This window comes from Oryzias latipes, chromosome 20 (assembly GCF_053564925.1).
Source record: "Oryzias latipes strain Hd-rR chromosome 20, Olatipes_Hd-rR_3.1".
NCBI classification, from domain to species: Eukaryota; Metazoa; Chordata; class Actinopteri; order Beloniformes; family Adrianichthyidae; genus Oryzias; species Oryzias latipes.
The window spans coordinates 24392856-24414866 of NC_136256.1; the positions used below are offsets into that span (position 1 = coordinate 24392856).

A 22011-nucleotide genomic window follows, 5' to 3' on the forward strand; every position below is an offset into this window, starting at 1 on the left:
CAGAATGGGTGGAGTTAGTGGTGATGCTAGTCACTCTGCTGAGGCAGCGAGACTGGTAAATGTCCTTCAGTGAGGGGAGGGGGCAGCCGATGATCCTCTGCGCTGTCTTTACCATTCTCTGGAGACTCTGCCGTTCTGCTTCAGTGCAGTGGGAAAACCACACTGTGATGCCATAGGACAGAATGCTCTCAATGGTTGAGCGGTAGAACGTTACCAGCAGCTCCTGGCTGACGTTGTTCCTCCTAAGTTTTCTCAGGAAGTGCAGGCGTTGCTGGGCCTTCCTGATGACAGTCATGGTGTTGTTAGACCATGTGAGGTCAGCAGAGATGGTGGTGCCCAGGAGGGTGAAGCTGTGGACCCTCTCCACACTGTTTCCATCGATGTAGAGTGGGGGTGGATCTGTTCTGTTTTTTCTGAAGTCCAGGATGATCTCCTTGGTCTTGGTGGTGTTCAGGATGAGGTTATTAGCCTGACACCACCTTGAGAGTTTCAGGACTTCGTCTCTGTAGGCCGTCTCGTCGTCCCCAGAGATCAGCCCCACCACAGTAGTGTCGTCTGCAAACTTCACCACGGTGTTGCTGGTGTGGGCTGGTCTGCAGTCTGCTGTGTACAGTGTGTACAGCAGAGGACTCAGCACACATCCCTGTGTGGAGCCTGTGCTCAGCGTCCGGGTGGAGGAGAGGTGGGGGTCAAGTTTGACTGTCTGTGGTCTGTTTGTCAGGAAGTCCTTGATCCACGAGCAGGTGAGTGGGTGGAGTCCTAGTTCAGACAGTTTGTTGACCAGAATGTCAGGAATGATTGTGTTAAAGGCTGAGCTATAGTCCACAAAGAGCATCCTGGCGTAGGTGTCTCTGTGTTCCAGGTGGCTCAGCGCAGTGTGGAGGGTGATGGAAATGGCATCATCCGTTGATCTGTTTGCTTTGTAAGCAAACTGGTGGGGGACGAAGATTGGAGGGAGGGAGTCTTTGATGTGTCCCAGGAGCAGCCGCTCCAGACACTTTGTGATGACAGCAGTGAGTGCAACTGGGCGGAAGTCCGTGAGGAAGGCTGTGGATGAGGACTTTTTGGGTATCGGGATGATAGTGGATGACTTCAGGCAAGCAGGGATGAAAGCCTGAGCTAGCGACAGGTTGAAGATTTTTGTGAAGACCTGGGAGAGTTGATCGGCGCAGGCCCGCAGAACCTTTCCGGGAACTCCATCAGGTCCCGCCGCTTTCCTGGGGTTTACCCTGCTGAACATCCGTGCCATCCGTGCCACGTCCATAAAGGCATTGTTTTTATATTTAGAGCTCTAAGCAACCAAACAGTTGTCTATATAAAAGAGCTTTTACAATTGTGCACTTTTAGCAGGCTGAAAAAATTATCTTTTTAAAATTGCCATTTCAAATTTGGGTTTTAAATTTTGTGTTCCATTTTTCTGTGCTTGTATTGGAAGGATTTGTTATTATTTTGTTTAAAAGTGCTACATATTGTATATACACATAATTTATTTAGAGAAATTTGCTATAGGTTGTGTTTTTTGGTTTTGTAGTTTAATTTCATTGGATTTATATTAAGGAAAAGAAGTTGCAGCATTGATTAAAAAAGGATAAAAGAGACATTTACTGTCTAAGTCTTATGTTACATCTGTAGAACTGTACTGAGAGTTGGGTTTTGTTTTGGAGCACATTCATATGTTTTGTTTGTAAAAAAAAAAAGATAAAATATTAAGTTAATTGCATTTTACATGACTAGAAAAGCAATGATTATTCATAAAAATCTATGAAAGACATACAAAACAAATGAAAAAGCAGTCTGCCCTCCCTCTTGTGTCTAAACTATTGTCACCTCACTTCTGGGTTAGTTAGCATATGAACAGGCAGCTGGTGTGTGTGTGTGGGGGGGGGGGGGGGGTGAAATTTGACTCCAGCAACAGGGATGATTGAGGAGCAGGCTGCAGCATGAGGAAAAGACTGAAGCATGTAAGAGGAAATTACATCCTACAGTTGACCAGTTCATTTTATATCTGTAAAGAATATTCAAGAAGCATTTAGACATGTTCAGCTATATGCGTGTGAAACTTGGTGTGGATATTTGAAGCATAAGTAATTTTAAAACACACTTGTTTGGAGTCCAGACGGAAAAAGCACAGGTTTTGGGATGAATCAGGATTTTTTTAAAATCATCTGTTTCACCTGGACTTCTGAAAAAAATATGGAAGGCAGCAAACACAGATCCCTACATTTAAAAAAATAAATGGTGTTGATATATGATGATTAAGTTATGAAAAAAATAGGTGTTTGTAGTTTTGCCTAAAAAGACGTTTTCGGACCTTTTTGGATGAAATGTTGTCTAAAAGTTCACCTGTAACTTCAATCATTCTGAATTTTTTTAGGAAGCAGTAGCACATAAATGCCTATGAAAGTTGAATTCTTGGTGCTGATAACCTAAACAGAATTTATGCTAAAAATCTTTGTTCAGTCCAAAATTTCATTAAAAAAATCAAGTGATGAAGTTTCTCGTAGACCCTATAGTGTTACATATCAAAGCTGGAGGTTATTAAAGGCATCTAACTCTGAAATCTCAGCTTCCTGAGACAAACGGCTGATTTATAATAAATTTCTATTATTTGGGTGCACATAATCGACCACTTCCTGTTACGCAGGCACCTTCAGGTGTACACCCATGAAACTTTACATGATGAGAGAGGACCCTTCTGAGTATCTCCAGTTTTAATTTCATGCACATCGGACAAAGCAAAGAGAAAATACAGGGCAGAATGTGCCCAATGCAATAACTAGGTGGCGCTATAGAGCTCGTCCAAGATTGTCATATCCATGGGTTCAGAATAGAAGCTTCATCATATCCATTGAATTTCAGTGAGATTGGACAAGGAATGTGCACGTGAGAGCAACTTTTGTGTGCATAGCGAGATGCCCAACTTTGCCGCTCTGTCACGACCACACCCCCGCATTGAAAGTTATGGTTTTTTGTCAGAGTAAACTTCAATGGCTTTTCAACAGGTGGACGTCATTTTCAGGTGTGTCGGCTCATCCTACTCGGAGTAGTGATGCTCCAAGTAAAACATGTCATTTCCTCTTGCCAGCAGGTGGCGCTACACTTTTTCCAGATTTTTTCACTGCAGATGTGTTCAGAGTCAGACTACAATCATGCACATCAATTTTGGATCAGATTGGATTATGCATGGCTGAGTAATGGCCATTTTTCTTTTCATGGCGTGTTTTCAAACGACCTCCAATTTTGACGCGCCGCCATGGTCACAAACATCCATAAAAACTTAAAAGCTTTGCAATTTAACATCGGACATGTGTCTAGTTTACAAAACCAAAGTTTGGAGTCATTACTCTCAAATCTCTAGGAGGAGTTCGTTCTAGAGCGAGGCCTGCAAATGACCAAAATACAGCAAAAATGACATATTGTCATCAAAATATCAGACTTCCTGTGCGACTGACAGCTTGGTCCCAAGAGACTTTTTTGTAGGTTTCTATCCGATGAACATGCCCTGTTAAAATCAGGTTTGTACTATAAAGCATATGGAGGTGCTCGCGAAAACAAATTTTGCAGGTGGCGCTATCGAGCCATTTTTGTTTACCTATGCCGTTCTCCTATAAAATATGAAATTTTTCGCGACTCCTGATGTGTATACAAAATTTGGTGAGTTTTGGGGTATGTTAAAGGCCTCAAAAAGGCGACGGAAAAGTCGGAAGAATAATAATAATAATTAAAGCTACAAGTAGCATTTAGCGGGCCCGAGCACGTGCCACCGCCTGGCACGAGCGACCGCCCCGTGAGCAACGCCCTGCTCGAGCCATTCTCGTCGTTTTTTCTTGTCCATTCTGGAGCTCCAAGCTAATGTTAATATGACAGCAGCCTGTGGGGGGGGGGGGGGGGGGACTATAATCTGTTGCCTTAAGGGACAAAGACTTTTGCATATAGCATTAAAAAAAAATTCTTAAATCTAAGCCTCGTTTAGACCTGCTCATTTTCTCATCAAGTAGAAGAAGGTTTTTATCAGATTAAGAAACAAGCAATGATGATAATTGCTATCACTGTCCCTAAGGATGAGAACAATAGAACTCATTCAATTTTCACTACAATGTCTAGATGAGTGTCAGCTATGTCTGATAACTTGGTGAATTAGCTGGACCGGGATCTTACAAAGTGCAGGTGGTTTAACGTCCAGTGTGATGAGTCTGTGGACGGCAACAGTACAGCATAGCTTTTGGTTTCCACAAGAGAAGAATTCCTGACACATCTGCCCTAACAGACAACAACAAGAGGAGTTGAAATGTATAACACGGTGAAGGAGTTTTTGTGCAGAAAAAGGTACCATTAGAAAAGCTGGTAGCCATACCTGCAGACGGGGCTCCTGCTATGATTGACCGACAAACAGGTTTCATCACTCACTGTAAAGCTGACCAAGACTTTCCAAAATGTCTGCATTACTGCTGCTTCTTTCACCAGTAGGCCTTATGTGCAGAAGTGATTGGCTCTGGACATATAATGACTCCTATTGTGAAAATCATAAAAAACCTCAGCTGCAAAGCAAAACAGAACAGGATTTTTAAGGTGCTATTGGTGGAGATATCTGCTGAATATGGTGAATATGAATATGGTGAATCTGAACTTGTATTCTTGACTGACATTACTGGAAAACTAAACCACTTGATCTGCGAGCTGCAAGACATTGGCAAAACTATATTTTTTTATTGACCAGCCTCCCTGAGCCAGTGTTTTTCTTGTGGGGATCTTTTCTGCCAGGGCTTTCCAGCTTGGTCAGTGGATGTTGCTGCAGTTGTCTACCTTGCTGGGACAGCTGGAGTTAAACACAGCAGCCTCACGGCTGTGAAGTGGACCCCGTTGCTGTCCCAGTCTGGATGGGCACTGTGGTGATGTTCCAATGTTCAGGCTGGCTCCTGGTATGAAGAGATTCCCAATTACCATTTCCTAACCGCAGAGCCAAGGATGTGTTTACATGTTTAGGTCAAAAATGTGATGAACAGCTTCATGTTGTCTATTGATGTAAGTTTAAACCTAAACATGTTTCCCTGTTACTAATCCAGTTGATGTGGTTCTCCATCTGTTTCTAGGTGATAGAAAAGCATTTTTTTATATTTAGAGCTCCAAGCAAACAAACAGTTGTCTATATAAGAGCTTTTACAATTGTGGACTTTTAGCCGGTCTCTGAATACATGTGACCAATGTATGGTGGATTTTCACAGACTTTGTTTAAAACTGAAGGTGACAGAGACTTTGGAGAAGTGGCTACATTGCTCTGGACTTCTTTGTTTCATCCACAGAAGAGTAAAATATGTGATTGATTTTGAAAAGCTGCTGAAAAATGTATCTTTTTAAAATTGCAATTTCTAATTTGGGTTTTACATTTTGTGTTCCATTTTTTGTGATTGTATTAGAAAGATTTGTTATTTATTTGGTGTTTAAAGGTGGTACATATTGTATATACACAATCTTCTTAGAGACATTTGCTATATGTTGTGTTTGTTGTCGTTGTAGTTTAATTTCTTTGGATGTATTGAAAGGAAATGAAAAGAAGTTGCAGCATTGATTAAAAAAGCATAAAAGAGACATTTACTGTCTGATGTTACATCTGTAGGAGTGTACTGAGGCTGGGTTTTGTTTTGGAGCACATTCATATATTTTGTTTGTAAAAAAAAAAAAAGATAAAATATAAAGTTAATTGTATTTTGGATGAATAAAAAAGCAATGATTAGTGCTAAGGATGTATAAAAGACAAACAAAACAAAGGAAATTGCTGTAATTTAGTGTTGAACTAGGCTTTCTAACTGTTCTACTTTCTGTCTGCCACTCCTGGCTAATTTACATGTGAGCACACAGCCGGGGGTTGGGGGGGGGGCTAACTCCACTCCTGCAGCAGGGGAGACTGATGAAAAGCTTGAGGATGTAAGATTGAATAAATAAAATCCTAGAGTTGACCAGTTCATTTTATAAATGTAAATATTTTTTATTTTGGTGCTGATAAACTAAACAGAAGTTATGATAAAAATATTTGCTTGAGTCAAAATGTCCCAAAATTTGCTTTTAGCACAATAGGGTGATTAAGGTGGTTAAATGTTTCTCGTACGTATAGTGCTGCTTTTCAAACATGGAGCTTTGTAGGACGCATCTAATTCTGAAATCTCAGCTTCCTGAGACAAACGGCTGATTTCCTATGAAGCTTGATTAAATGATCATGCTTCATGATCATTTATGAACATATATAGCTCGTCCAAAATTGTCATATCCATGGGTTCAGAATGGAAGTTTCATCAAATCTATTTAATTTCAGTGAGATCAGACAAGGAATGTGAACGTGAGAGCAACATTTGTGCATGGCGAGATACCCAACTTCGCCGCTCTGTCACGACCACACCCCCGCGTTGAAAGATTTGTTTTTCATCAGAGTAAACTTCAATGGTTTTTCAACAGGTGGACGTCATTTTGAGGTGTGTTTGCTCATCCTACTTGGAGCAGTGATGCTCCAAGTAAAACATGTCATTTCCTGTTGCCAACAGGTGGCGCTACACCTGTTTCGGATTTTTCCACTGCAGATGTGTTCAAAGTCAGACTACAATCATGCACAACAAATTTGGATCAGATTAGATTATTTATGGCTGAGTAATGGCCATTTTTCTTTTCATGGCGTGATTTCGAAACGACCTCAAATTTTGACGCGCCGCCACGGTCACAAACAACCGTAAAAACTTAAAAGCTTCGCAATTTAAGATCGGACATGTGTTTAGTTTACAAAACCAAAGTTTGGAGTCATTGTTCAAAAATCTCTAGGAGGAGTTCGTTCTAGAACGAGGCCTGCAAATGACCAAAATACAGCAAAAATGACATATTGACACCAATATAGCAGACTTCCTGTGCGACTGACAGCTTGGTCCCAAGAGACTTTTTTGTAGGTTTCTATCTGATGAACATGTCCTGTAAAAATCAAGCTTGTATGTTAAAGAACATGGCGGGGCTCTCAAAAACAAACATGGTAGGTGGCGCTATTGAGCCGTTTTTTGTTCACCCATGCAAGTGCTGTGTATCTAAGTTGGAGATATGTAAGAGGCCTCTCATTCTGAAATCTCAGCCTCGTGATACAAACGGCTGATTTTTTATGAATTTTTAATTATCTGACTGCAACGCAATCAACCACTTCCTGTTTGGCACTGGCTTGCGCAGGCACCGTCAGGTGTACACCCATGAAACTTTAGACGATGAGAGAAGACCCTTATGAGTATCTCCTGTTGTAATTTTATGAATGTCGGACAAAGCACAGAGAAAAGATAGGTCAGAATGTGACATAAAATGTATTTGTCAATATCTAGGTGGCGCTATGGAGCTCGTCCAAGATTGTCATATCCATTGGTTCAGAATGAAAGCCTCATCACCTGTATTGAATTTCAGTGAGATTGGACAAGGAATGTGCACGTGAGAGCAACTTTTGTGTGCATGGCGAGACGCCCAACTTCGCCGCTCTGTCACGACCACACCCCCGCATTGAAAGTTATGGCTTTTTATCAGAGTAAACATCAATGGCTTTTCAACAGGTGGACATCATTTTGAGGTGTGTCGGCTCATCCTACTTGGAGCAGTGATGCTCCAAGTAAAACATGTCATTTCCTTTTACCAGCAGGTGGCGCTACACCTGTTCTGGATTTTTCCACTTCTGATGTGTTCAGAGTCAGACTACAATCATGCATATCAATTTTGGATCAGATTGGATTTTGCATGGCTGAGTAATGGCCATTTTTCTTTTCATGGCGTGTTTTCAAAATGACCTCCATTTTCGACGCGCCGCCACGGTCACAAACATCCGTAAAAACTTAAAAGCTTCGCAATTTAACATCGGACATGTGTTTAGTTTACAAAACCAAAGTTTGGAGTCATTATTCACAAATCTCTAGGAGGAGTTCGTTCTAGAGCGAGGCCTGCAAATGTCCAAAATGGAGCAAAAATGACATATTGACCTCAATATATCAGACTTCCTGTGCGAGTGACCGGTGGGTCCTTTCAGACTTTTTCGTAGGTCTCCATCTGAAGAACATGCCCTGTAAAAATCAAGCTTGTACGTTAAAGCGTATGCGGGGCGTCGGGACAAAAGTCACTGTAGGTGGCGCTATCGAGCCGTTTTTCTGCGCCCATGCCAATCTCCTATAAAATACGAAATTTTTCGCGACTCCTGATGTGTGTGCCAAATTTGGTGAGTTTTGGGGTATGTTAAAGGCCTCAAAAAGGCGACTCTTTCGGTAGAATAATAATAATAATAATAATAATAATTAAAGCTACAAGTAGCATTTAGCGGGCCCGAGCACGTGCCACCGCCTGGCACGAGCGACCGCCCCGTGAGCAACGCCCTGCTCGAGCCATTCTCGTCGTTTTTTCTTGTCCATTCTGGAGCTCCAAGCTAATGTTAATATGACAGCAGCCTGTGGGGGGGGGGGGGGGGGGGGGGACTATAATCTGTTGCCTTAAGGGACAAAGACTTATGCATATAGCATTAAAAAAAAAATCTTAAATCTAAGCCTCGTTTAGACCTGCTCATTTTCTCATCAAGTAGAAGAAGGTTTTTATCAGATTAAGAAACAAGCAATGATGATAATTGCTATCACTGTCCCTAAGGATGAGAACAATAGAACTCATTCAATTTTCACTACAATGTCTAGATGAGTGTCAGCTATGTCTGATAACTTGGCGAATTAGCTGGACCGGGATCTTACAAAGTGCAGGTGGTTTAACGTCCAGTGTGATGAGTCTGTGGACGGCAACAGTACAGCATAGCTTTTGGTTTCCACAAGAGAAGAATTCCTGACACATCTGCCCTAACAGACAACAACAAGAGGAGTTGAAATGTATAACACGGTGAAGGAGTTTTTGTGCAGAAAAAGGTACAATTAGAAAAGCTGGTAGCCATACCTGCAGACGGGGCTCCTGCTATGATTGACCGACAAACAGGTTTCATCACTCACTGTAAAGCTGACCAAGACTTTCCAAAATGTCTGCATTACTGCTGCTTCTTTCACCAGTAGGCCTTATGTGCAGAAGTGATTGGCTCTGGACATATAATGACTCCTATTGTGAAAATCATAAAAAACCTCAGCTGCAAAGCAAAACAGAACAGGATTTTTAAGGTGCTATTGGTGGAGATATCTGCTGAATATGGTGAATATGAATATGGTGAATCTGAACTTGTATTCTTGACTGACATTACTGGAAAACTAAACCACTTGATCTGCGAGCTGCAAGACATTGGCAAAACTATATTTTTTTATTGACCAGCCTGCCTGAGCCAGTGTTTTTCTTGTGGGGATCTTTTCTGCCAGGGCTTGTCAGCTTGGTCAGTGGATGTTGCTGCAGTTGTCTCCCTTGCTGGGACAGCTGGAGTTAAACACAGCAGCCTCACGGCTGTGAAGTGGACCCCGTTGCTGTCCCAGTCTGGATGGGCACTGTGGTGATGTTCCAATGTTCAGGCTGGCTCCTGGTATGAAGAGATTCCCAAGTACCATTTCCTAACCGCAGAGCCAAGGATGTGTTTACATGTTTAGGTCAAAAATGTGATGAACAGCTTCATGTTGTCTATTGATGTAAGTTTAAACCTAAACATGTTTCCCTGTTACTAATCCAGTTGATATGGTTCTCCATCTGTGTCTAGGTGATAGAAAAGCATTTTTTTATATTTAGAGCTCCAAGCAAACAAACAGTTGTCTATATAAGAGCTTTTACAATTGTGGACTTTTAGCAGGTCTCTGAATACATGTGACCAATGTATGGTGGATTTTCACAGACTTTGTTTAAAACTGAAGGTGACAAAGACTTTGGAGAAGTGGCTACATTGCTCTGGACTTCTTTGTTTCATCCACAGAAGAGTAAAATATGTAATTGATTTTGAAAAGCTGCTGAAAAATGTATCTTTTTAAAATTGCAATTTCTAATTTGGGTTTTACATTTTGTGTTCCATTTTTTGTGATTGTATTAGAAAGATTTGTTATTTATTTGGTGTTTAAAGGTGGTACATATTGTATATACACAATCTTCTTAGAGACATTTGCTATATGTTGTGTTTGTTGTCGTTGTAGTTTAATTTCTTTGGATGTATTGAAAGGAAATGAAAAGAAGTTGCAGCATTGATTAAAAAAGCATAAAAGAGACATTTACTGTCTGATGTTACATCTGTAGGAGTGTACTGAGGCTGGGTTTTGTTTTGGAGCACATTCATATATTTTGTTTGTAAAAAAAAAAAAGATAAAATATAAAGTTAATTGTATTTTGGATGAATAAAAAAGCAATGATTAGTGCTAAGGATGTATAAAAGACAAACAAAACAAAGGAAATTGCTGTAATTTAGTGTTGAACTAGGCTTTCTAACTGTTCTACTTTCTGTCTGCCACTCCTGGCTAATTTACATGTGAGCACACAGCCGGGGGTTGGGGGTGGCTAACTCCACTCCTGCAGCAGGGGAGACTGATGAAAAGCTTGAGGATGTAAGATTGAATAAATAAAATCCTAGAGTTGACCAGTTCATTTTATAAATGTAAATATTTTTTATTTTGGTGCTGATAAACTAAACAGAAGTTATGATAAAAATATTTGCTTGAGTCAAAATGTCCAAAAATTTGCTTTCAGCACAATAGGGTGATTAAGGTGGTTAAATGTTTCTCGTACGTATAGTGCTGCTTTTCAAACATGGAGCTTTGTAGGACGCATCTAATTCTGAAATCTCAGCTTCCTGAGACAAACGGCTGATTTCCTATGAAGCTTGATTATATGATCATGCTTCATGATCATTTATGAACATATATAGCTCGTCCAAAATTGTCATATCCATGGGTTCAGAATGGAAGTTTCATCAAATCTATTTAATTTCAGTGAGATCAGACAAGGAATGTGAACGTGAGAGCAACTTTTGTGTGCATGGCGAGATACCCAACTTCGCCGCTCTGTCACGACCACACCCCCGCGTTGAAAGATTTGTTTTTCATCAGAGTAAACTTCAATGGTTTTTCAACAGGTGGACGTCATTTTGAGGTGTGTTTGCTCATCCTACTTGGAGCAGTGATGCTCCAAGTAAAACATGTCATTTCCTGTTGCCAACAGGTGGCGCTACACCTGTTTCGGATTTTTCCACTGCAGATGTGTTCAAAGTCAGACTACAATCATGCACAACAAATTTGGATCAGATTAGATTATTTATGGCTGAGTAATGGCCATTTTTCTTTTCATGGCGTGATTTCGAAACGACCTCAAATTTTGACGCGCCGCCACGGTCACAAACAACCGTAAAAACTTAAAAGCTTCGCAATTTAAGATCGGACATGTGTTTAGTTTACAAAACCAAAGTTTGGAGTCATTGTTCAAAAATCTCTAGGAGGAGTTCGTTCTAGAACGAGGCCTGCAAATGACCAAAATACAGCAAAAATGACATATTGACACCAATATAGCAGACTTCCTGTGCGACTGACAGCTTGGTCCCAAGAGACTTTTTTGTAGGTTTCTATCTGATGAACATGTCCTGTAAAAATCAAGCTTGTATGTTAAAGAACATGGCGGGGCTCTCAAAAACAAACATGGTAGGTGGCGCTATTGAGGCGTTTTTTGTTCACCCATGCAAGTGCTGTGTATCTAAGTTGGAAATATGTAAGAGGCCTCTCATTCTGAAATCTCAGCCTCGTGATACAAACGGCTGATTTTTTATGAATTTTTAATTATCTGACTGCAACGCAATCAACCACTTCCTGTTTGGCACTGGCTTGCGCAGGCACCGTCAGGTGTACACCCATGAAACTTTAGACGATGAGAGAAGACCCTTATGAGTATCTCCTGTTGTAATTTTATGAATGTCGGACAAAGCACAGAGAAAAGATAGGTCAGAATGTGACATAAAATGTATTTGTCAATATCTAGGTGGCGCTATGGAGCTCGTCCAAGATTGTCATATCCATTGGTTCAGAATGGAAGCCTCATCACCTCTATTGAATTTCAGTGAGATTGGACAAGGAATGTGCACGTGAGAGCAACTTTTGTGTGCATGGCGAGACGCCCAACTTCGCCGCTCTGTCACGACCACACCCCCGCATTGAAAGTTATGGCTTTTTATCAGAGTAAACATCAATGGCTTTTCAACAGGTGGACATCATTTTGAGGTGTGTCGGCTCATCCTACTTGGAGCAGTGATGCTCCAAGTAAAACATGTCATTTCCTTTTACCAGCAGGTGGCGCTACACCTGTTCTGGATGTTTCCACTTATGATGTGGTCAGGGTCAGACTACAACCATGCATATCAATTTTGGATCAGATTGGATTTTGCATGGCTGAGTAATGGCCAATTTTCTTTTCATGGCGTGTTTTCAAAATGACCTCCATTTTCGACGCGCCGCCACGGTCACAAACATCCGTAAAAACTTAAAAGCTTCGCAATTTAACATCGGACATGTGTCTAGTTTACAAAACCAAAGTTTGGAGTCATTATTCACAAAACTCTAGGAGGAGTTCGTTCTAGAGCGAGGCCTGCAAATGTCCAAAATGGAGCAAAAATGACATATTGACCTCAATATATCAGACTTCCTGTGCGAGTGACAGGTGGGTCCTTTCAGACTTTTTTGTAGGTCTCCATCTGAAGAACATGCCCTGTAAAAATCAAGCTTGTACGTTAAAGCGTATGCGGGGCGTCGGGACAAAAGTCACTGTAGGTGGCGCTATCGAGCCGTTTTTCTGCGCCCATGCCAATCTCCTATAAAATACGAAATTTTTCGCGACTCCTGATGTGTGTGCCAAATTTGGTGAGTTTTGGGGTATGTTAAAGGCCTCAAAAAGGCGACTCTTCCGGTAGAATAATAATAATAATAATAATAATAATAATAATAATTAAAGCTACAAGTAGCATTTAGCGGGCCCGAGCACGTGCGACCGCATGGCACGAGCGACCGCCCCGTGAGCAACGCCCTGCTCGAGCCATTCTCGTCGTTTTTTCTTGTCCATTCTGGAGCTCCAAGCTATTGTTAATACGACAGCAGCCTGGGGGGGGGGGGGGGGGGGGGGGGGGCTGTAATCTGTTGCCTTAAGGGACAAAGACTTTTGCATATAGCATGAAAAAAATTCAAGCAATGATGATAATTTCTATCACTGTCCCTAAGGATGAGAACAATAGAACTCATTCAATTTCCACTACAATGTCTAGATGAGTGTCAGCTATGTCTGATAACTTGGCCAATTAGCTGGACCGGGATCTTGCAAAGTGCAGGTGGTTAACGTCCAGTGTGATGAGTCTGTGGACGGCAACAGTACAGCATAGCTTTTGGTTTCCACAAGAGAAGAACTCCTGACACATCTGCCCTAACAGACAATTACAAGAGGAGTTGAAATGTATAACACGGTGAAGGAGTTTTTGTGCAGAAAAAGGTACAATTAGAAAAGCTGGTAGCAGTGACTGCAGATGGGACTCCTGCTATGATCAATAGACAAACAGGTTTCATCACTCACTGTAAAGCTGACCCAGACTTTCCAAAATGTCTGCATTACTGCTGCGTCATTCACCAGCAGGCCTTATGTGCAGAAGTGATTGGCTCTGGACATATAATGACTCTTATTCTGAAAATCGTAAACAACCTCAGCTGCAAAGCTAAACAGCACAGGATTTTTAAGGTGCTATTGGAGGAGATGTCTGTTGAATATGGTGAATATGAACATTGTGAATCTGAACTTGCATTCTTGACTGACATTACTGGAAAACTAAACCACTTGATCTGCGAGCTGCAAGACAATGGCAAAACTATTTTTTTTTTGACCAGCCTGCCTGAGCCAGTGTTTTTCTTGTGGGGATCTTTTCTGCCAGGGCTTGTCAGCTTGGTCAGTGGATGTTACTGCAGTTGTCTACCTTGCTGGGACAGCTGGAGTTAAACACAGCAGCTCACGGCTCTGAAGTGGACCCCGTTGCTGTCCCAGTCTGGATGGGCACTGTGGCGATGTTCCAATGGCCAGGCTGGCTCCTGGTATAAAGAGATTCCCAAATACCATTTCCTAACCGCAGAGCCAAGGATGTGTTTACATGTTTAGGTCAAAAATGTGATGGACAGCTTCATGTTGTCTAAACATGCCACCCTGTTATTAATCCAGTTGATATGGTTCTCCATCTGTGTCTAGGTGATAGAAAAGCATTTTTTTTATATTTAGAGCTCTAAGCAAACAAACAGTTGTCTATATAAAAGAGCTTTTACAATTGTGCACTTTTAGCAGGTCTCTGAGTTCATGTGACCAATGTATGGTGGATTTTCACAGACCTTGTTTAAAACTGAAGGTGAGAGAGACTTAGAGAAATGGCTTCATTGTTCTGGAGTTCTTTGTTTCATCCACAGAAGAGTAGAATTGGTGATTGATTTTGAAAAGCTGCTGAAAAAAGTATCTTTTTCAAATTGCAATTTCTAACTTGGGTTTTACATTTTGTGTTCCATTTTTTGTGCTTTAATTGGGAAGCATTTGTTATTTGTTTGGTGTTTTTAAGGTTCTGCAAATATACACATCATTTTTTAGAGACATTTGTTATCAGTTGTGTTTGTTGATTTGTAGTTTAATTTCATTGGATGTATAGATGTCGTGTGGGGGGGAGGCTCGAGAGCAGGTAGGACCCAGGCGCAGAGACGGGAGGCAAACGGGTTCAGGGCAAGTGGGTTTATTTAACTAACAAAAAGCGCTGCAGAGCAGGATGACAAAACTAAAAACAAAAACTTACTGTGGCATGGCAAGGGACATGGACGCCAGACAAGAAGACGTGATCAACATGAGCAGAAGTTAATGGACCAGCACAGGAGGAAGGCAGAGACAAGACTTATATACAGACAGGGCAGACAAGACACAGGTGAACACGATTAGGGCAGATGGGGACCAAAGGAAGTAAAACTCAAGAAACATGACAAGACAGGAAACCTTTCAAAATAAAACAGGAAACAGAACCAAACAAGACAGAACAAGAACTAAAGCGAAAAAAAAGACAACAAACTGAAACCATGACAATAGAAAGGAAAAGAAGTTCAAACATTGATTATAAAAAAGGATATAAGAGATAAAAAAAAAAGAAAAAGGAAAAGAAAAAAGATAAAATATTGATTTAATTGCATTTTGAATGAATAAAAAACAATGATTAATAGAATCAGAATCAGAATCAGGAATCAGAAAAAGTTTTATTGCCAGGTTCAGTAGAGCGCACTTTACAAAACGAGGAATTTGACTTGGTGTATAGTGCAATTAAGAATAAGTTAAAAATTAAGTTAACAACAACAACACACTATATACAGTAGAGTAAGGTGAATTAAAGTGGGAGCACAGATGGGCTGGGATGGTGGGGCCTGTAAGTGGCACCGACAGTCCTTTGGTGGGCGGGGGGGGAGGGGGGGTCACCTGGGGGAGTTGGGGTTCTGTTCAGCAGGCTGGCTGCAGTGGGGAAGAAGCTGTTCTTGTGGCGCGAGGTCCTGGTCCTGATGGACCGGAGCCTCTTGCCAGAAGGGAGGGGCCGAAAGAGATTATGTCCTGGATGAGAGGGGTTGGCTACAATCCTGGCTGCCCGCCTCCAGGTCCTGGAGATGTGCAGCTCCTGGAGAGACGGGAGGTGGCAGCCGATCACCTTCTCTGCTGAGTGAATGACGCGTTGCAGCTTGGCCTTGTCTCTGGCCGTGGCCGCAGCGAACCAGACTGTGATGGAGGACGTGAGGGTGGATTCGATGATGGCGGTGTAAAAGTCTACCAGCATCTTTTCAGGGAGGTGAAACTTCTTCAGCTGCCTCAGGAAGTACATCCTCTGCTGGACCTTCTTAGTGATGGAGCTGATGTTCTGCTCCCACTTGAGGTCCTGGCTGATGATGGTTCCCAGGAAGCAGAAGGACTCCACAGAGGTCACCGGGGAGTCACAGAGGATGACAGGGGGGAGGGGGGCTGGGGCCTTCCTGAAGTCCACTGTCATCTCCACTGTCTTCAGAGCATTAAGCTCCAGGTTGTTAGCGCTGCACTATGACACCAGCCTGGCTATTTAACTCCTGTAGGCCGACTCATCTCCGTCAGAGATGAGGCCGATGAGTGTGGTGTCGTCAGCAAACTTCAGGAGTTTGACAGACAGGTGACCAGCTGTGCAGCTGTTTGTGTACAGGGAGAGTAACAGGGGTGAAAGGACACAGCCCTGGGGGGATCCGGTGCTTGTGGTCCGAGTATCTGAGACGAGCTTCCCCAGCCTCACATACTGCTGTCTGTCCGTCAGGAAGTCTGTGATCCACCTGCAGGTGGAGTCAGGCACATTCATCTTGGAGAGTTTTTAATACTAAAGATGTATGAAAGACATACCGAAAAAATATGTCTTTCAGTGTTTAACTGGCTGTCTTTGGATTATGCATGCCTGAGTAATGGCCATTCTTACTTCTCATCTCTCTGTTCACTGCTTGCTAATTTACATAGCAGGGGTCCCAGCAGGAGGGGGCGGGGTTGTAACACGACTCCTTCAGCAGAGCCAGGCTGAGAGAGGCTTTGACATGTAAGATGTTAGATGTTAGAATGCCAGATGTTAGAATGACCAGTTCATTTTATATCTATGAAAATATTCAGGTAGCTATGGGACATGTTTAGCTATAGGTCTGTGAAAATTGGTGTCGATTGTTGAAACATAAGTTACCATAAAAAAATGTTTGTTTGGAGTCTAGACAGATTTAACACAGGTTTTTGGATGAAAAAGGATTTTTTATAAATCATCTGTTACACTTTTAAGTCTGAAAAAAATATGGAAGGCAGCAAACACAGATCCCTACCATTTTTAATTTTTTTGTGCTGATATTTGAAAGATAAGTTATGCAAAAAAATAGGTGTTTGCAGTTTTGCCTAAAAAGACGTTTTCGGACCTTTTTGGATCAAATGTTGTCTAAAAGTTCACCTGTAACTTCAATAATTCTGAATTTTTTTAGGAAGCAGTAGCACATAAATGCCTATGAAAGTTGAATTCTTGGTGCTGATAACCTTAACAGAATTTATGCTAAAAATCTTTGTTCAGTCCAAAATTTCATTAAAAAAATCAAGTGATGAAGTTTCTCGTAGACCCTATAGTGTTACATATCAAAGCTGGAGGTTATTAAAGGCATCTAATTCTGAAATCTCAGCTTCCTGAGACAAACGGCTGATTTATAATAAATTTCCATTATTTGGGTGCACATAATCGACCACTTCCTGTTACGCAGGCACCGTCAGGTGTACACCCATGAAACTTTACATGATGAGAGAAGACCCTTCTGAGTATCTCCAGTTTTAATTTCATGCACATCGGACAAAGCAAAGAGAAAATACAGGGCAGAATGTGCCCCATGCAATAACTAGGTGGCGCTATAGAGCTCGTCCAAGATTGTCATATCCATGGTTTCAGAATAGAAGCTTCATCATATCCATTGAATTTCAGTGAGATTGGACAAGGAATGTGCACGTGAGAGCAACTTTTGTGTGCATAGCGAGATGCCCAACTTTGCCGCTCTGTCACGACCACACCCCCGCATTGAAAGTTATGGTTTTTTGTCAGAGTAAACTTCAATGGCTTTTCAACAGGTGGACGTCATTTTCAGGTGTGTCGGCTCATCCTACTCGGAGTAGTGATGCTCCAAGTAAAACATGTCATTTCCTCTTGCCAGCAGGTGGCGCTACACTTTTTCCAGATTTTTTCACTGCAGATGTGTTCAGAGTCAGACTACAATCATGCACATCAATTTTGGATCAGATTGGATTATGCATGGCTGAGTAATGGCCATTTTTCTTTTCATGGCGTGTTTTCAAAATGACCTCCATTTTCGACGCGCCGCCACAGTCACAAACAACCGTAAAAACGTAAAAGCTTCGCAATTTAACATCGGACATGTGTTTAGTTTACAAAACCAAAGTTTGGAGTCATTATTCACAAATCTCTAGGAGGAGTTCGCTCTAGAGTGAGGCCTGCAAATGTCCAAAATGAAGCAAAAATGACATATTGACCTCAATATATCAGACTTCCTGTGCGAGTGACAGGTGGGTCCTTTCAGACTTTTTTGTAGGTCTCCATCTGAAGAACATGCCCTGTAAAAATCAAGCTTGTACGTTAAAGCGTATGCGGGGCGTCGGGACAAAAGTCACTGTAGGTGGCGCTATCAAGCCGTTTTTCTGCGCCCATGCCAATCTCCTCTAAAATACGAAATTTTTCGCGACTCCTGATGTGTGTGCCAAATTTGGTGAGTTTTGGGGTATGTTAAAGGCCTCAAAAAGGCGACTCTTCCGGTAGAATAATAATAATAATAATAATAATAATAATAATAATAATAAACATTCGAATTACAATAGGGTCCTTGCACTCCGTGCTCGGGCCCTAATAAACATTCGAATTACAATAGGGTCCTTGCACTCCGTGCTCGGGCCCTAATAAACCTAACAGATACAATAGGGTCCTTGCACTCCGTGCTCGGGCCCTAATAATAATAAACATTCGAATTACAATAGGGTCCTTGCACTCCGTGCTCGGGCCCTAATAAACCTAACAGATACAATAGGGTCCTTGCACTCCGTGCTCGGGCCCTAATAATAATAACTCTTACAGATACAATAGGGTCCTTGCACTCCGTGCTCGGGCCCTAAAAATTCAGTCCCACACACACACACACACACACACAAATCTTGGAGTGAAACAATGAAGCAAATGTTCTTACTTTCCACAGCAGTTGGTAGAGACCCTTTTGGTTTTGGCTTGGCAGATTTACACGCATTTCCCAGCAACTGTTGAATGATGGCAGGACAGATCTGTCTGAAGTTCTCCTTGGAAATGGGCGATCTTGGGTCCACAGAAGAAATTTCCGCCAGTTGAGTGGCTGAAAAGCAGACCTGATTGTGGTCCAAAAGAACAAAAGATGAGCTGTGAGCTTTAAAACATAAAACTTGAATTTGCTTCTGCTTGTCTTTTTCATTTATTTAATTTCCGCTCTAACATCTACCTGTTCCCAATCTTTGCTTGTTCCTTTGCCTTCATGTTTGCAGATGTCAGCTGCATGTAGCGTCTGTGAGCTTCCTGTGTTGTTAAGTGCCTCTCCAACTCCCAACCGATGAAGAAGCTTTTCCAGGTCTAATCAGAGAAATCCGGACAAGCACAGTTTGAAGCACTTCAAGCTTAAAACTCAGTTAAGGAGCAATCTGATGTCAACGACTCCTCTGGCTTACCCATTATCTCCAGGTAGTGCGTACGATTGACATATTTAAAAACGTAGTCTGTAAAGACATCGGGGTGTGAGAGATTGCTCAGTTTCAAAGTGTGACCCTGCAGGATGTGGCTGATGATAGCTGCCGCTAGTTTGGGCACAGACGTCATCCCAACACCTGGATTTCCCGCTGCATCTACATCTTCTAGAAGACGAGCTGCATCAATGCACTGTAGGTTCAAGTAGGTCATGTCAAATCCACATTTTCATCTGACTGGACATGAGAAGTCTATGGAAAATCCCTCCCTTACTTGAGAGCCTTGGTTGGAGGGCCGGTAGTGTTGGTTGATGAGCTGCAGCATACTTTCTATCTCCTCATTTGACAGAAACTGACTGTCCTCAGCTGGATGAATGTTTGCAAGGGACAGAATGTAAGACTGCAAATCCCCAGGGGATGAAGGGGAGGCAGCATTTGGCCTGCAGAGATTTTGCATGTTAATGATGTAATGCAGCAGAACCGTGGAGATCCGTTGGTAGTCTTCCTCGTTGAGATAACCTTTCTCATGATCGTCTATCACAGAGAGGGCTACCTCTGATGTCAGGCACTGTGAAATAAGCAAAATAAAAACAACTTTAAGCTGATGAAATAAAAAAAGTAAAAAAAACATGTCATCTGTTCTTCGGTGGAAAAGAGGTCACTTTAACACTTTTTATTTTTATTTTGGAGAACTTTAGCTTGTGCAAAAAGGACAGTTTTGTTGTCCCCTAAGGAGGGCTAAAGCTATGTTCACACTGCCCTTAGCAATGTGCTTTCAAGCAGCCACTTCCAATGAAAAGTCTATAAACACATGGAAATGCCCTTTCGCCCTTCCATGCTATGCAAGTTTTTTTACAATTGTTTTCGAGCTATGAGTACGGAATGCGCAACCATTTAACGTGTGTTGAATGAAAACTTGGTCGAACTATGACCAATCAGGGAGTCGGATTTGTTTGTGACACATGGATGATGTCTCTAATGATACACGGAAGTGCCAATTAATAATTGGGGTTTGTGCCTGGCCGGAATTATATTGCACGTCTTTTATATGTTGGAAGACAGCTGTAAAAGAAAAAAACCTGGAACAAGATTCCCAAGATTTGCACCGCTTTGACGTTTTGCACCAAACTTCTTCCAACTGTAAGTGACAGACATGCGCTAATAAACAGTAGAAAAAGAAAAGAAAGAAGAAGCCCCTCCCTGCTTGTCCAGTGTGAACACCATGGGCTATACGCGTGTTACAGAACCTGTGTTTAGCGCGATCTTAAAATCGTGTCACATGCCTGGTGTGGGCGTAGCGAAAAAGTTTTGGGAAAATGATTTCAGTCAAATAAACACAAACAAGTTGTGAGAGATTGTGGTGAATAAAAAAATATCACAACTACCATCTGGCAAATATATAACTGAGTTGACAGATCAAAACATACACATCTGATTGTATCACCAGATGTTGGAAAGAACTGTGGAATTCTTAATGCCAGCTGGTCTGTTTGACCAAAGACGTCAAGTGCTTCATCCTCAGTATTGATTTACATTCCAAGGAGATTACTGTTGCTCGACTATGCTATTATAGAATCAGAAGTGGGTTTTACCTTGTTGCACATTTTCTGGGTCATCCTTTCTGCACAATTCACAGCTTGCAGAACCTTTGAGATCAAGCCATTGGTTGTGTTCTGCAGCCGCGATTTGTCACCCGTCAAAAGATCCAGGCCTTTGAGCAATGCTGACAGGTTTTCCTGGTCTTTACTGGTTTGAGCTCCCAGAGGGGAAAAAAGCAGCAGCAACAAACATGATGTAGTGCTCCTGAAATTCATATTTCTGTTGCCTTTAGTTGACTCAGGTGTCCCCAGGACTGAGTGAAGGAAGTGACAGAGACCAAACAAAGAGGAGCTAATCAAACAAAACAGTCAAAGAGAGGTGGGGGACAACAGAGAACACGTTGTTCCTGGTTAGGGAGGCATTCATGACTGAACAGCTAATCCGACAGAGAACAGGAGGGCTCTGCAGGCACCCTTCAGTTGAACCAGTCCTTACAGTGCCAAATGGTCAGTCGGAACCTGGGCCCCTCAGTTCACAACAAAAGGATTAGTGCATGCTAGTGAGAGAGACATGGGCAGGGAGAGGGAATCTGGAAAGGGGAGGATAATTAGTATTTATGGGTAACTACAGATTAGGCAGAAATTTTCAGGAATGTTAGCAACAGTGAATAATATCAAAAGTGTTGTTTTTCATTTTAAAATAACTGTAACACCTTTGGTTTTTGCCATTTCTAGACTAAAGTGTTTCCCTAAGACGTGACTACTATAAGACTCTTTTATATGCAAAATAAAGGACTTTGACTAGAGTCTGACATGCTAACAGCTCATGTGCAACTTAGGAATTTTAGAGAATTTTTTTCTTCTTATGTTTTTATAATAATAAATTAAAAATTTCAATGTAATAAATCTTGACCTTTATGAATAACAAAGGCCCATCTTAAGCTGAATCCAAATTCCTCCAATACCCTTACAGCTTCTCCCTACCCCTCCAATTTTAGGGGCCTGTGGAAGGGTATGGTTGTCCGAAATAGGTTTTTTAAAGGCTAACCTTCGCGGCAGAGGGATACCAAGCCCTCTGCCATAAGGGTGTTTCGTGTCGTGCTGTGCCACGGAGGAGAAGTGCTTTTCTTCACATGGGTGTGCTCTGATGCATAGACGTTTACATACAAATGTTAGTAATTCTTTTTTTTTTATCATGACCTTTTTAAAGTTATAAAACCGATATAACGTATTTCTGAGCTTTAGCAGCTCCTCGCTA

At 41.8% G+C, this 22011-nt stretch overlaps 1 protein-coding gene across 1 annotated transcript in view; it reads right to left on the reverse strand.

The window, feature by feature from the left end:
• Positions 1–21184, reverse strand: part of LOC101161276 (zinc transporter ZIP12-like) — a 55041-nt gene extending 33857 nt beyond the window's left edge. Inside the window, exons 1-5 of the mRNA XM_078938229.1 lie at positions 20808–21184; positions 19490–19783; positions 19201–19408; positions 18978–19105; positions 18696–18867 (exon numbers count right to left, since the gene is read on the reverse strand). Coding sequence (XP_078794355.1) covers positions 18696–18867; positions 18978–19105; positions 19201–19408; positions 19490–19783; positions 20808–21029 — 1024 coding nt within the window. The 5' untranslated portion in view covers positions 21030–21184. The remainder of the gene's footprint in view (positions 1–18695; positions 18868–18977; positions 19106–19200; positions 19409–19489; positions 19784–20807) is intronic.
• Between the last annotated feature and the right edge of the window lie 827 nt (positions 21185–22011).